Source organism: Tetrao urogallus, assembly GCF_951394365.1.
Source record: "Tetrao urogallus genome assembly, chromosome: 7".
NCBI classification, from domain to species: domain Eukaryota; kingdom Metazoa; phylum Chordata; class Aves; order Galliformes; family Phasianidae; genus Tetrao; species Tetrao urogallus.
The window spans coordinates 49042154-49058561 of record NC_136820.1 but is presented as its reverse complement, the minus strand read 5'-3'; the positions used below and the strand labels follow the sequence as shown (position 1 = coordinate 49058561).

Sequence of the window (16408 nt, the reverse complement as noted above, 5' to 3'; positions counted from 1 at the left end):
CCGCTGCAAGATGCTGGATGGACACGTCCTGCTGGGATGGCTCTCCTCCTGCGCGCTTCTAGGGCTGCTAGCCTGCACCCCGCGGCCCTCCGCCGCCTACTTCGGGTAGGTGCCCAGCGGCCGAAGTCTGCACCCCTCGCTTTTTTTTTTTTTTTTTTTTTTTTTTTTTTTTTTTTTTAATGATTATTATTTTTGCAAAAGGCTGTTTTGCACCTTGCTCGTCCCGAGGATGCTGCTCGCTGCCGGGGAGTGCCGCGCATCCCTTCCACCCGCGCTGACAGCGTTCCCCATAGGGGCTCTGAGCCCTACTGCCTCATCCCCCCATCCCCTCTCTCTGCCCCCCGGGTCGCACCTCGTTCCAACCGACCCCTGCGTGTTCGGCACGGAGGCAGCACTCGCTCTGCAGCGGGGCAGGCGGCTCTTCCTGAACTCTGCTTAGAACAGAGAAAACCTCCAAAAAACTTACTATTTTTTTTTTTTTTTTTTCCCCTGCTTTAAACTTCTCCTTCCTTTTCGCTTTGAGCACAGGTGCTGGCAGACCCGTTGGTCCCACCGTCGCTCCTTTGGAGCTCGTAACTTTTTATTTTTTTTAATTTACCGGGGGACGCACGCTGTTGTTTTCAGCCTGCTGTCCCCATCCTGCCCCCGATGTTTGCTCCCCTAAAAGCCGGAGGATCTCCCCGCGTTGGGCGCGGAGCCGCCGCTGCCCGCAGCGCTCACCTGTGCGCGGCCCGGCGGCCGGCAGGGGGCGCCATAACTCCGCGCCCGCTGCGCGCTGCGCAGGTGGATCCGCGCCCCGGGCTGCTTTGGGAGAGTCCGTAAACCCTTATAAAACCCTATAAAAACTCCTTAATCCCTTCGTTTTACTGCTTTGCAAAGGTTGACCTCTTCCCCATCTCCCTCTTAGCAGAGGGTCTGCTGGCTTTTAGCGTGCTGTCTGCGCCTCTTTGCTTTTTTGGGGTGTCTGTAGGGTGTGCCTTAAAGTTCCTACCCCAAATGGGTGGTGGTACTCCGTAATGGTTGGAGTGTGGGATGTGAGCGGTTTGTTAACCCTGTTTTGCCTGGAAAAACGGTGCTGCTTGCTTTTCTTTAGGATGTTGCGTTGTGACCGCTGGTAGGAGCCACTGGACCGGCCCCAGGGAATGTCTTGAGGTTTTCCCCCCACTTCTTTCCAGTAAAACAAATCCCGGTGTCGAAGCTTGTCCATTGCTTGTGGTCTGGCAGACTTTTCCAAACAGTGCTACTTCACATCTTCTCTTTCCAACTCGAGAACTGCTTAACTTCCTGCCACTGGGGCTGCATTTGCAAGGAAACCGCCTGTTCTGTGCGTGCAGGTTTTTGGGAAAAGCCCTTTCCCCCACCACAGCTCATGTATCTGCCGGAGACCACCAGCACAGCACAGTTGTACTGTGCCTCAGGGACTGATGGGGCTCGTAAGGAGCTTGGCTGTAACTTACCCATTAATCCAAGCAGTGCTGGTATCTGCTGTAGTGCAGCAGGTAACTCCTTGCAGTCGCTTTGCTCCTAGGATTTTGCTTCTTGGCCTCGTGGGGCTGGTGTAGGTTTGAACTTGAGAGTGCAGTGTGTTGCAGGGTCTGATGCCCTGACTGCGCTGGGTAATTCCCCGGGCCTCAGGACAGCTGCTGTTTCTGGTTTGAGACTCCCTCGCTGGCAATAAGGAGGGGAGAGGAGATGCTGCCAGATGTGTGCTTGGCCAGATGGGCTCTGAGGCTGCTGCGGTGCAGGAAAGTTTGCTTATGCAAAGCGTGCTGCTCTCTGCTCCTCTGCTGTGCCTCTAAGCAGCATCTGCTGCTGATCTTTGTCCACCCCAGAGATCCTCTTTGCTGAGGATGCAAGGGAATACCCCTGGTGGAGTTTGGTGCTTCTGCAGGTGCCGTGTGGTCATTGGCATTCAAACTTTTGGCTGTGCTGCTGCTGCTTAGAGAAGTGGCCGTGTGCATGGAAGATCTGCTCCAGGTGTTTATTCCAATGTGAATCTTCCCATATTTCTTTCTTCCTTAAAAAAGTGATATGAGGCTTGCATGCCCCTTTGTTTGTGCAGGGACTGGAATACTGAAGTGGGCTTAATGATCCCAGCCCCCTTTCCAGGCATGGGAAGAGATGCACCATCCAGAGCGTCACCAGAGCCACCATGATGTTCACAACTCCCTGCTCCAGGTGTCAGCATCCCTGGCAGTGGGCAGATGTCACACTGTGGCTGCTTGGTTCTGCAGTCTGACAGGGCACAGGGATGAGCTGTAGGTGATCTCTTCCCTTCCCCATCCTCAGTGTCTTCTTTCAGGGAAAGAATTTAGTATCTCCAAATGTGTGGCCTGCTGGAGAATTAGTGCGCAGGGACAGAAATTGGGCATGGCTACATGATAAGGAGATTGTGTCAGTGTGAAGTTATGCCTGTCTGCGATGCTGGGGGGCAGATGTGCTGTAGCTGGAGGCTGCCTGGTTGGGGTGTGCTGGAGGATGAGTCAAGCCTCGAGTACAGCAAAGCTATAGTGCTGCTGATGCTGAAAGAGCAGAGTGAGTCCCTGTAGGTGCCTGTTCAGTAGGGACCTGTTAGCCCAAACTCTGGGAAAGCAGCAGGAAGGGACTGGCTTTGGGCATGTGATGTAGCGTCTCTGAAGTCTTATCTGATCCTGTAGAGGAGAAAGCATGTCTGGAAAACTACACAGGAGCTGCCTTGTGCAGGTTTGAAGTTGCTCATTGAGATGCCTGATGGTAGGGGTGCATTTCAGGATAGGAGCATGTGTGGGATGTGCTGTCTATGCTGACCCTGTAGGGAAAGAAGTGCCTGGAGAGGAGCCCACCTGAGATCTGCTTGTTTCAGTGCACTGCCTGCTTCAGTGTTCAGCCTTCTCCTCTGCAGCTGGGCTGCCTTAAAGCTAATTTCCACCACAGTACAGCAGGCTGATGGGGATTGCTTGGAGCAGCCCCAGACTGCTGGGATCCCTGGGAAAGCATTGCATTTCACTTTCCTCCCCTTCCTGCTTCTCTTGTGCTGAGTTTGGGTCCCTCCCTTTATGGGCTGGGGGCGGTGGGCTTTGGAGGTGGCAGATGACAAGATCAGCTGTGCTGGGGTGACAGGAGGGTTGATTGACTTCATCCCGGTGCGTGTGCAGGATGGAGAGCTGGAAAGGAGCTTGCTGCCTTCCTGAGCTGTCTGCTCAGTGGCTCTGAGCTTGCAACCTGTTGGGGCCATAAATCAAATCCCTTCTATTTCTTTCTGGGTGTTCTGATTTACAGCCTGGCTCCATTTTGTTATACTTTTTTTTTCTTTTTTCTCTCCTTTTTTAAGCTGGAAGTGTTGCTTTCTGCAGCTTGGAGTTTGCTCTGCTTTCCTCTGGCCCCAGAAGGAGCTGGGCAGCTCTGCCCCCTCTGCAAACACTTGTCAAGACGGTAGTAATGTTACCAGTGGCTCATGCTTACATAGTGTTTATATTGACAGATTGCAATGTTCTTCATAAATGTAACTGATCCGTATGCTGCACGCAGGCAACAGGAACCCTGAAATGCTTGCGTGGGGGAGAGGGAGGGAGGGGAGCATAGCTTGCCCTAATTTACCAATGCATTGCTACTGAGTGGGTTCTGTGCTGCACGGTGGGGTTTTTAGTGCAGGAAGTGTGCAGTGCTGTTGCTGCCTATAGTGGGTGCAGAGCTGATGCCTGGGTGCTGCTAGGGACAGGGAGTGTCTTCTGGAGAGTGGTTAAGGGAGCTGGGATTGTTTGGTCTGGAAAAGAGGAGGCTAAGGGGAGGGGGGGGAAAGGGTCCTCATTGCTCTCTGCAGCTCCCTGAAAGGTGGCTGTAGTGAGGTGGGGGTTGGCCTCTGCTCCCAGGTAACAGCAACAGGGTGAGAGGTGATGGCCTTAAGTTGCACTGGGGAGGTTGAGGTTGAATGTTATGTTAAACTTCTTAGAATGGTGATGCATTGGCACAGGCTGCCCAGGAGGGTAGTGTGGTCACTGTCCTTGGAGGTGTTGGAGAACATGGAGATGTGGCACTGGGGGGGATGTGGTTAGTAGACTACATGGGTGGGCAGTTGAACTTAGTGACCTTTTCCAACCTGAATGATTTGAAGTGGGACGTGCCTTCAGTTCACAACCAAAGCCCATGAATAATGAACTGGATGGATTTCCACGTACTGGTGACTATCCTGATGGAATAGCTTTTGGGGGTGTGAGCTAGCATGAGCTTCTCGATAGGGTCACTACTGAGAAGCTATTAGAGCCGTGACCCACATGCAAGTGCACGGCATCAGCTGGAATGCCACCTCCAATTAAATGAAGCCTGTGGGTGCTGCCTCAGCCTGCTGACACAGAATACAGGCATTGGAAAGGACCTCTGGAGATCACCGGTCCGATCCCCTGTTAAAGCAGCTCGCTACTGTAGGTTGCACAGGAAAGCATCCAGATGGGCCTTGAATATCTGCAGAGAAGGAGGTACTCACATGGCTGTCGCATGTCAGGAATTTCCCTACCTGTCACTTGATGGTGGTGTGGGGCCATGCACCCACCCTGCAGCTCTGAGTGCTATGAATTCCTGGGAAGCCACCCGGAGCCAGACTGCTGTGCTGTGCTTTCCAGACATGCTGGCTGTCCCTGACGTGGCTGAGACGGAGCAGCTGGTTCACAGCACAGCTCAACAACAAAACCTGGGCTGGGGCAGGGAGAGAGGAATGCAGCTGTCAGACACAGCTGGAGCGTGGGGAGGCTGGAGGGCCATCCCACCCCATTGGAAGGAGTTAGTTTGGTTTTTCTGAGATGGTGGCGTTGGATTTGAAGTGCTGAATTTCTGGTTTTGTTGGTTTTCTGGTTTTGAATTTCTGGCTTGTAGAGAGGGTAGGCTTGGCTGTTTTCCCTGCTCCTTTAGAGCCGTGTGAATTGTCATAGAATCATGAAGGTTGGGAGAGAATTCTAAGATCTCCAAGTCCAGCTTCAACCCACTCCTACCATACCCACTGGCCGTGTCCCTCGGTGGTGATTCCACCACTCCCTGGGCAGCCTGTGCTGATGCATTGCTGCTCTTTCAGAAAAGAAGTTGTTCCAACTACCCAACCTGAAACTTGTTTCTTTGAGGATGGAATCCCCATGCCCAGAAGAAGGGTTTGCATTGTAGATACTTGAAAGTGGTGCTGGGACCACTGGAAAGGGATATAAGGGTGATAACAAGCCCAGCAGTGTGCAGCATGATTCTACATTATAGGAGGGAACCTGGAAGCTCCCTGCAGTGCAAGCAGAGAATGGAGCAGAACACGGGTTTAGTAGTATTGGACTCATGCATTGGATTCATCCTGTTTGAGATGAAAGGATAACCTTAGCTTCCCTTCTCTTGAAGGATGTACCAGGCCATTTTCTGAACTGAGCATAGGGTAAGTGCTGTACATAGCCCCACTGCCCACGTACTGCCTATTTTGGCTGGGACACCAATGCTACAGGTGACTCCTGGGGGAGAAGATGGCTCGTTAAGGATTAAATGTGCAATTGGCAGAGCAGGAGGCAGCCATTGCCTTCTCCTAGCGTGCCTGCTGATGCAGAACTGGAAACCAGGGATCTATAGGACTCTGGTCGCTTGGTGAAAGGCCTGGTCAATGATTAACTTGCGTTCTTGAAGCCGCTAACGACAATAAAAGGGAGTCCAGCCCCACAACCCCAACACGAAAATCCCATGAGTGTTTAATAATTAAAGGCCTCGTGCTTTATCGCAGGGTAATGAGAATTGCCTTACGGCTTATTCAGTGGCAGGTAATTGAATTAAGTTTTGGCATTGGCAAGGGGGAAGGTTAAGTGAAGGTGTGGGAGATGGCATGGGGAATCCAATGGGATGCTCCTTGGCTTGACTCTTGATTTGAATCTGTCTGGGCTGGGCTTTGTCAGGTTTTGCTTTTTTTTTTTGTCTGTTTAATCCTCTCTGCTTACTGATATAATTCTCTTTTAGAGAAGATGACTATCTGAGGGATGCTCCTCCCATTCAAGTAGATGATGGTAATGTTTTCATGGTGTTTTTCTGATTGAAATGCTGATAATTAATGGCTCCTTGATTATTATTTTTATTTATGTTGGAGAAGCAAAAGCAGAAGACATGCTGAAGTAAGGTATCTGTGTGTGGAGAGGTCTGAGCACCAGAGGTGGTACTGAACTGCAGTGCTCCCACTGCACAAGGTGGTTTCTGGTGCAGAGCTGCAGGGGGCTGGTGGGACCCAGAAAGCTCAGCTCACAAAGTGAGAGCATCTTCTGACTGTGCTGTCTCCCACTTGCATCCCTGTGAATTCCTCTTCTTAAGAGGATTTTTAGGTTGGAGGGAAGCTTTGTAGCTTGAGGAGCATTTGAGGAGTTCTCACTGGAGTATCCTTATGGAAGAAGCATCTTGAGTGTTGATCAGTAGGTCAGACTACCAGAGGTGTGAGGAATTCTCCTGTGAGAAGGTCCATGTGGATCCTTTGCTCGGATTACATGGGGCACCATGGTACCTTCAGCATGTGGATTAGATCTCAGATCACTTGAGAGTACTAATGGGACTGCTCCACCCCAATGTTTGGTGTATTTGATGGGAGAGGACTTGAAACACAGCAATATCTTTCATCTGCTGAATGTGAAGGCTCTTCATGCCCAGCCATACAGCTGCAGCTATCTCCTGAAGCCAGCACTGTGGGTAGGATGGCACTTGGGGAGTTCATGTTAACCCTTATTATTAACCCTTATTCCCAGCCCCTGAAAAGCAGCAACTTGTCAGACTCCCAGGGTCTTCCCAAGGATGTGTGGTGTAGAAGCAGTCCAAGAGCTCTGATGTTCCTGGCTTCTGGGTGCACTGTGCCAGGCCTCTGGCTCCCCAGTATAAGAAACAGCCTTCACTGTGCAGCCAGAAAAGCTCTCAAGGGGCTTGTGGCATATTAATGCCATTGGTTTCTCCATCTGAGCAGCTCTTAAGCAGAAGAGAGCAGCAGCTTGAGCTGGGAAATGCTGATGGAGGACTGCTGTAGGACCTGGACCAATGCTGGCTGAGCTGGGGAGGGGCTAGAAATGATTGTGCTGGGTGGAAAGGGTTAAAACCCTTTGGGACCTTTCTTTTTTTTGATACTTGGTTTCAAGTTTTCCCCTTCTTTCTCCCAGTTTAACCATGGATTTTAAGGTTCCCTCACATCGTGGCTGTAAAGTGCTAATGAGCCTTATCTCTTAAGATACTGTCATAAAATACACTCATGAAGTTTATCAGCTCGGTAAGCTTTACATTTTATTGTAATGTGTGTTTGCAGTGTGCTAAGTGGAACAGGGAGTATTTTGTGACTACATGGTCAAACACAGCAGGTAGGGGATTTGCTTTAGCTGATAGAGTTCTTTGCAACTGAACAAAATATCAGAGCAGGTTTTCTTTTTTCCTCTTTTTCTGTTTCTAATGGATCAAACAGCTCCTGAATGTGCTGCGTGGTCTTCAGTCTGTCTGTGACCTTAAATCCTTCTTCTGTAGGATGGGGGGAGTATTTGCTGGTTGAGCTGCTGAAGGTGGGTGATGGGTTTAAAAATCAAAAACAAAAACACCTTAGACTCTTCCTTTGGGAAGAAAATAGAGCAAAGCAGCACTTTGATGCACCCTCTGTAGAACATGCAAACTCAACAGTATCCCACATTAATGTGAGTCTGTGCTGGCATGGAGTGTGCAGCTCATGTTGATGAGATGCCATGAAGCATGGGAGCTGGTATGAATTTTATGAGCAGATTCATGTGGCCTAGCTCATTATAATAGCATTAATTGGATAGCCAGACAATTTTCACAATGGCAGTAAAAGTTTCCTTTCTTGGAAAACCTGCTCAGAGTGCTCCAGAGACTGAAGTAGCATAGTGGGCCATATGATGTGCACAGCAGGAGGTAGTTTCTTGTGTTGCTGTATGGCAACGTGATTTCCTTTAGAAGTGCATGATGTACTGAGATGCACACAGGAATCTCTGAGCTTAGCTTAAAACCATGTCAAATGGCCCTCTTGGTGCTGGGAGGAATGGGCAGGTGCTGAGCCAGGGCCTTGATCTGCTGTTGGGGAAACCTCTGAGACCGAACTGTAGAGCACCCAGAGCAGGTAGGGTGAAGAGCTTCTGTTTCCAAGGCTGTGTCCTTCTGGGGAAGGTCAGCTCATGAATTAAAGAACTGTCTCCTCTTTGTCTGCTTAATTCTGCTGGACTATTAGGATGGAGGAAAAACACATTCTGAGATAAGTGATGGTGTTTCTTGAGTGGCCTCTACATGTGATGTGTGATCAGGTGAGATGGGTTTCCCAGATGAATTAAATTGCCTTTACACTTGGTGTCTATGGTTGATACTGGATTTCTAGTTTCTGTTTCTTGAGCACCTCAAGCTCTTGTCAATGAACTGGTTCCAACTCTTCTCTGAAAGCATCAGCTTTGGCTTTTGCAGATTCTCCCATGTCTTCAAAAACATACCTGCCCCAGTCTCCTCTCAAAGTAAGTGGTTACCCTTTAAATTGCACCTCCAAGTGTTCTAGGCTCCCTGCTGCCATCAGTCAGCTGTAGGTGACAGCTTCTCCATCCCTGCACACTGGGGGCACGCTGCTATGGGTGTGTGGGAGTGCACTGGTGCTCGCTGGCTAACCCCTCTTGTAGCCATGGCTTTGGTTAGTGTTACAGGAGTGCTTGCCCCAAAGTGATGTGTATGGCCTGGCATGTTGCTCATGACTTGTTTGCTGCCATCTTTGGTAGGCTCCCCAATTCATGACTGAGAAATGGTGCTGATGGGCTGCTCCCAGCTAATTCCCAGTGTAGATCTTGCTCTGTACTCAGCCCTGCTGAGCTGGGTGCATTGTGTGGCTTTGTTATGTTCTGCTCAGACCTTTAAATATCCTCCTTGTAATTTCTCTCTCTGCAGGTTGATTATATACATTTTTAATTGGTACACTTAGGCTTGGTATTGCAATAGAAGTCAGGCAGTGCTGGGGGACACTTCTGTTCCAAATTGGAGAAGCTGGTTCTGCTTCTGTAAATATCAAGTTGGATATCAGGAAAAACTTCTCAGAAAGAGGCAGCATTGGCACAGGCTGCCCAGGGAGGTGGTGGAGTTACTGTTCCTAGAGGTGTTTAAAAGCCTTGGAGGTGTGGCGCTGAGGAATAGAGTGGGCATGGTAGGTTGGGGATGGACTTGAGGATCTCAGAGGTCTTTTCAAACCTGTGAAATCTTGCTTGAGTTTCATAGTCTTCTGATTGCATGGGCACAAGTCATGTTTTGTATGGACTCTGTTTCAAGGCCAGGCTGGATGTGGCTCTGGGCAGCCTGGTTTGCTGGTTCTGACCCTGCATATAGCAGGTGGGTTGAAACTAGATGAACATTGTGGTCCTTTTCAACCCAGGCCATTCTATGATGATTCTATGACCCTAAGCAATGGGAAGCTTGGGTGAGGGCATAGCAAAGTACTTGGCAAGCAAAAAAGGAAAAAAAAAAAAAAGGTGCTTCCACTTAACTTATGAGCTTGGCTAAGCTTCGAGGCCTCAGTGTTGACAATTCTTAGCTCAGTTCTCAGATATAAGCACCTCAAGCAACCAGATAAGAGGAAGCTGGGGTACCTCTTTGTTTCCTCAGCAGTGACTTCTAGCATCCCTCCTAAGATATATGGGTGTCTGCATCACTGCAGCTCTGTATGCCCCTGCATCTTGGAGCAGCCTGATGTGCTGAGCTGCTCCCTCATATGTGACCAACTGGGAAACAGCTGAGTGTTGCTGCGTTTAGAATGCCCCCAATGTGGACAGATCCTTTTTGCACTAGCTTAGTGGTGTTGGATATGCAGACCTCTCCCAGAGCTATTGATGGCATTGGGGTGGCACAGCTCAAAGTTCAGCTTTCAGGCTGCTGTAAGCCCTGCAGCCCCACAGCCTTTGGGGGCTGCCCATCTCCTCCAAGAAATCCAATCCTGAAGCCCAAACCCCTCTGGGGACAGTTGACCAAAACTGATACTTTATTTAACAGAACTGACTTGTTTTGCTTAATCTTGACAAAATTCTTTCCTTGTCCTAATCCTCTCCCAGTGTAAGGTGAGATCTTGAAATACCTGGCAAACTAATAGCGCAGCTCTTTCTGCATCTTTGGGCCTTTCTGTAAGCAAAAGTGGGAGGGGGGCAGGGGTGTTCTCAGCCCCTGCCAAGGATAGAACTTCTGCTGGGAGCTAGGAGGGAGCTATTTCCCTGTCTTTGGTTAGCAAGCTCATCTGACAGGCCAGAGATGAAGCAGCTGCTTGAGCTGAATAACCAAAGGATCTAACCAAAGAGCCAACGCTTCCTATGGCTTATTAGCATGGCTGTGTTGCATCCCTGGTGGCTGTATCTATCTTCTGGCTTGTCTATGTTGACTCAGGAAAATCCAGAGACTTAGCATGAGTTTGGGGGGCAGGTGCTGACCTCACCTGCCCCAATGATGGGTGCTGTGAGGCTTGCTGGGCTGCTATGCATGATGTTGTGCTTCATCTGCTGCTGGACAGACCCCAGCATGGGACAGATGGTAGCCTTATCCAAACTGGTGCTTCTGTGGGTCTGCTTACACTGTTATCTTCCAGGTAACCCAAACTAAGCATTTCCAACTGGTCTCTGATCCATCTGGACTTATTCAGAGACACTGGGTGACTTACTGCTCTATGGATGATGTCTGTGCTCCCATCACCTGCATGGTTTTGGGAATGTGTCTAAAGCTCAGGGTATTTCAGCTTGTATATCAGGACTTACTGAAGGAAGAGTCTCTGAACAGAGTCAGCGACTTGGTGCGTGTCTCTTGGGTAGCTGGGCTGTTCTCAGGGCAACTGAAGGCTCTTGGGCTATGGACGATGCCTTTGTTAGGACATGAGGTAATGGCCTTAAGTTGCTCTGGGCTGGGGGGTGTGGGTCAGGTTGGATATTAGGAAAAAATTCTTTTCAGAAAGAGTGGTCAGGCATTGGATCAGCTGCCCTGGGAGATGGTGGGGTCACCATCCCTGGAGGTGTTCAAGAACCATGGAGATGTAGCACTGAGGGAGATGGTCTAGAGTAGTCACAGACATGATTTGATGGTTGGATAAGATGACCTTAAGGGGCTTTCCAACCTTAATGATTCTGTGATAAAGAACACCGGTGTTTGAGTGCCTAATGAAGCAGAATGTTCTGATGAGGCTGAGGGTACTCCTCAGCAGCTTTGCAGCAGTTACTGCATGCTCCTATTGCAGCTTTGAAGGAGGTGCCATGAAAAACGTATGGAGAATCCACTGTTTGCTTAGTGACCTGAATTTCTAAGAAGCAGGAAAACCCCTAGCTTCAGCCTGAAAGATCTGTCTCTGAAACAAGCCTTGTAGCTGAGGCTTCATTTTAGGAGTGAAGTTGCACCCACTGTCTTCTCTGGGGGATGCATGGCTGGATTTTGTGCAACTGCAGCCCTTGCATAGAGCACCAGCAACGCGTTGCTCTTACTACTGTCAGCTGCTTGAACGCCTCTGTTTGTGTATCTAAAACTTGAAGGCTGGCAAAGAAAGAAATCTGACCAGTGCAATGGAAACCTTCAATTCCCCGCAGTCCCAGGAGGAGCGGAGCAGCTCCAGGCTGGGGTGAGGAATGAACTCTGTTCGTACACTGCCTCGCCTCTCCAGGAGGAGCAGCAGCCAGGAAAAATATCAACAGTTCCATTAAAAAGTCTGCTGGTTTGCTGAAGTAGTGAAATAAACATACCTGGAGGCATAACAGCTTGAACCACACAGGAAACATTAACTAGAACGAACACACGCAGGCTTGCTCCCTCTCCCCCTGTGTATCTACCCGATAAAAACACTGTGCGTCCATGGCAATGTGTAAATCAAACAGCAGCTGGGGGGATTATTCTTAGCTGGGGGAAGAATGGGTTGGGATCAAGCAGGGGCTCATTGCTTTCCTAGAAAGGCAGAATTTGTATGGATACTGGGCTGGTTCTTCTGCCTGCAGCAGCAAAGAGGTGCTGTGGGACAGTTGTCCCTTCTCACCTTTTCTGGTTCTGTTGGGGGGCTGAAGTCATTTTGCTCCAAGCCGTTGAAAATCTGGGGGTGTGAAGTGTCTCCTGAGGGGAGTGAGCTGGATGTGATGGGAAGGCAGCAACCTGTAGCTGTTAGTAATGGGGAGGAGATGGGTTTTGATCCTCCCCTGAGCCCATCATGTCCCTTCTGATGGGACGGGGTGGGATGGCCACTGTTAGTGAGCTCTGAGCGTGGCCTGGATGAGAGGTGCCAAAACATCTTGGAGCACTAGCCCAGTTCCCTCAGCTGCCTGTAAAAACAGCATCCCTTTGGCCATACCCTGCATATGTGGCACGCAGAGAAAATACATGTGGAAAATGCCTCTGCTTGCAACCAGATGGCACCTGTCAAGCACAAGTAGACATTTCTATTACAGTAGCCTTGTTTGAGTGTCTTGGAGCACTCCCAGCCTTTGCAAAGCAAAATAGCGTGGCTCTAGCTGTCCTCCCAGAGGCAGATTGATGTGGTTATTGCATGCTCCAGACAGTCCATGCTCCCCGGCCTCATCTGCACAGCCACTTAGCACAACTAATCCGAACTGACTTTTAAAGTGGATTAGTTCAATTACTCTTAACTAGCCCCGGTGGAAACGCTCTCCTTGGGGATTAAAGAGCCTTAATTCACTTTAACACACTTGATTTCAGTGCAAATCAGGCTAAACTGAATTAAGAGCACTTCAGAGCCCAGTGCGGAGGCCGTCCTTCAGAGCTGATGTGGTTTAACCACCCCACTTTGCATTCCTGTGCTGAATTCATTCCTATTAGCCTTTCTGGAGTGTCCCCTTACAGATGGTGAATACAGTCAGCCTCTCAGAGTCAGAGCTGCATGCACATTGCCAGGCTGATGTGTGAACCAGCTCCTGTGCTGTGTCAGTGCCTCAGAGTGCCTGGATGGAGTGCTGCTGTAGAGGTGTTTGTCCTTTCCTTTGTGTTTTTCCCGTTCCAGGCTTTGCTTTTTGAAATTTGAATAGCTGACCTCTTTGCCTTTTCACATAAATGCAGGGCAGTGGGTCGCATGGGTTTTCCTCTGCTGGATAGAATGGCAGTGCTTCACCAGCAGCACGTTTCCTCTTGAAGATGAGCTGTGGTGGCAGAAGTGCTCAATCTCTGTTTCCTTAAACCTTGAAAGAAAAATTGCCTTTATAACTATGGGAGGTAATTACTGCTTTGGAGAGAGTTGAGTAGGATGGGGGTTTTCTCGTGGGTTTTACCCATTGTGCTGGGAAGCAGAGGGGAATCCTGCCAGTGCTGATTAGGGCTAAGATCCATGAACAGCAGAGGGAAGCATCATCATTTTTTTTTTCCATCATCCTGACCCTAAATGTCTTAACTCTGATTCCCGAAGGGAAGGATGGAGGCATGCTGCTGCCCCAATGAAGCACATAACATTCTGGATGTTGCTGCTTTGCTGTCAGTGCTAATGTGTCCCTGTGCTGCTCTTCAGACTCCAGCTGTCTTCAAGCTTGGCTGTGAGGTGCATGCAATGAGAACGTGGGTATTTGCTGATGTAGTCCTGCATTACGTTCAGTTTCTTTGACTCGATTTCCTGCAGCAGCGATGTGAAGCTGTGGTCCTCTGTCTGTTTTGGTGGTTATATCTAGTGGATTCAGCACTATGGGATGCTGAGTCATGGAGTTGTTTGAGTTGGAAGGGGACTTAAGGGCCGTCTAGTCCAACTCCAGTGCAGTGTACAAGGACATCTCTGAGCACCTCGATCGAGCTGTAGTTGTGCTTTAAGGTGCAAGGCCATTAACCTCACCTTTAGCATCTCTTAAGATTTTTCTGGTGTCTGTTGCTCTGGGAGGTACTGAAAAAGATGTAACTACTGACTATAAGTCCCTTTTGGCATAAGCAGCAAACTTGCTGACTCCATTTCTGAGAGAATACCGAGGCCTTGTTGAAAGGAGATGTGTCAACAAGGTGCCAGTCTTCACTTGGAGGTGATGCTGCCTTTGTAGAATCATTCAAGTTGGAGGAGATCTCTAAGATCACCAAGTCCAACCCCAACCCATCCCATGTATGTCAGAGCTGTATCTGCTCTTTTCTTCAGTGTCTCTGGGGCAGTGACTTGACTGCTTCCTGGAGCAGCATTAAGTGATTTAATAAATTAAGCAATTGTGCTTGAGACTGCAACTTCTTCCATTGGGCAGAATGGCAAAGGATCTGCAGGAGCTGGCTCTTCAAGTGGTTTTTCAGTAGGGGGGAGAAATATCTGTAGTCTCTTTGCTGTGATTCTGTGGTTTAAGAGATGCTGTGCTGTGGTACTCGTGGGGTCTGTAGGGTTCCCTTGGTTTTGCTGCAGGCTGAGGGGGTTGACAGTGTCTTTCTGCGCCTGTGACTTGAATGGAGGACTGGAGTATATTTGCTTCTGATATGTTCAACCTTAGAAATGAGCTTAACAATATCAAAATTGGGAGCAACAGTCAAGCGGTGAATTATTGCTGAGGGGATTTTGTGGCTTTTTGTGATTTCATGTTGTTGATTCAACCTCAGAAGTTGAATTCTTGCTATAACCAGCTGAGGAGGTGGAGGAGCAAATGAAGGATCTGAACAGGACTAAATCTCTGCCTACGATGCCTGGGTTATCCAACAGACTTACTCACAGGCTGAGTTCTTCTGCTAAATGATAGCAGGGGCAGCACCTAATCTTTGAGTTGGAAGGGATCCTTTAGGGTCATCTGGTCTGACTCCCTGCAGTAAACAGGGGCACCCTCAGCTCATTAAGGCGCTCATCCAGGTTCTCCTGGATCCATTGCTCAGCTTGTCTGGGTTTCTCTGAGTGGCATCTCGTCCCTAGGTCTTGTTGTCTGCACCACACAGCTTGGTGGCATCTGCAGTCTTCTCAGGTACTCAGAAACACCTGCTTAACAGAAAGATGGTGTTCTCTTTATACGTCCTGCTTAATGGATCCAGGCTGGCACATTCCTGAGCCCTTCCTGCCCTGTTTTAAGCTGCTTCTGGGCACCCTGTGGGCCCCCGCGCTTAGATGCCTGTGTAATTTGGTAAGGATTTGTCCATTCTAATGGCTTCTTTCCCACCTCACCCTTTAAAGCTGTTCAAAGTCCTAATCGTGATACGCAAAATTTCAAAAGAATTGTGGCCGATATATTTTAATATTCTTATGGGTGAGCGGCCCCCGGCTTAACGTGATAAACTTGGACAGCTTTTCTTACTAAGGAAAATAGAAAGCCTTCCAAATCAAGAAAATTATGTAAGCAAATCCGATGAGTGCGCTCTAAAATTAAACCTGCCTTGCAAGCTCTGGGGCCTTCAGTGTGAAACCAATGAGGACTATTTCGGGGAGGCTGCAAAACCCTGCTGGGGCATGTCCAATGGTGTCCTGAAATTCTCTCCCTCCATCCATCCATTTGATGTGACCAGACATCTGTAGGAACTTACAGGGACCATCCTTGTTCTGGGACTAGCTCTCCAACATTGTAATTGAGCCGTGCAAAACTGTACCAGCACCAAAAGCACTGACTAGCTTGTTCCCTGCTATCCTGCCATGCAGCATCATGCTCAGAACTGTGAGATTGGATGTAGTTTTAGGTTGGTGTGGCTATGCTGGGGTGGAGCAAAGCAACCTCTCATCTGTGATATCTGGTGCGTGGAGTTACCAAGCTGCAAATGATAAGGGAAAATGGGGAGACTGAGATTGGATAGAAGGAAAAAGTATTTTATGGTGAGAGTGGTGAGGCAGTGGCACAGATTTCCCAGACAGGTAGTGGATGTCCATCCCTGGAGATGTTCAAGGTCAGGAGATGGGGCTCTGAGCAGCTGATGGAGCTGTGGCTGTCCCTGTTCGTTGCAGAGGAGTTGGACTGGATGACTTTTCTGGTCCCTTCCAACTCAAGTAATTCTGTGATTCTAGTGCCAGATTCCCTTCCAGTCTGGGGTTGAGAGGAGACCTCTTCTCTGTGTGGTCGCTAACACAGTATCTCCCACCACAGCAGGGGCTGTTTGACCTCCTTCCTACCGTTTGTGCTGAGGTGGCTTTGAGCTTTTGCTAGGCTGGAGTGATCTCATGGGGTTCACGGCACTTTTGGCTGCAGCCAGATGTAAACACCTGGAAAGCTTTAGCGGGGAGCAACCCTCACGTTATGCTTGGTTCTTGTTACGCCCCATAGATCTGTCAACTCAGCTGCTAAAGGTATTTCCATCTGGGGAAAAATCTCCCCTAATTCTGTTTTACTCTGTTATTTGCAGACCGATGACAGGTTTCTAGCAAACACAAAGCACTTGTTAGCGTTGCTATCCTTTCCCTTTGCCTGAGTCGTTCGTTCTTTCTTGGCCCCTGGTCCTCCTGGGCTCTTGCAGCCAGGAGACACTGACATCCTAAATGTGCAAAATACAAGACGGATAAACATCTTAATCTCACGGATGCTTCAATCTAAATGCTTTC

At 49.2% G+C, this 16408-nt stretch overlaps 1 protein-coding gene across 1 annotated transcript in view; it reads left to right on the top strand.

Moving 5' to 3' along the window:
* Nucleotides 1-10: 10 nt before the first annotated feature.
* WNT9A (Wnt family member 9A) overlaps nt 11-16408 on the top strand; it is a gene marked incomplete at both ends in the record, with an annotated part of 49859 nt that continues 33461 nt past the window's right edge. Inside the window, one exon of the mRNA XM_079538670.1 lies at nt 11-105. Within this exon, the coding sequence (XP_079394796.1) occupies nt 11-105 (95 nt within the window). The remainder of the gene's footprint in view (nt 106-16408) is intronic.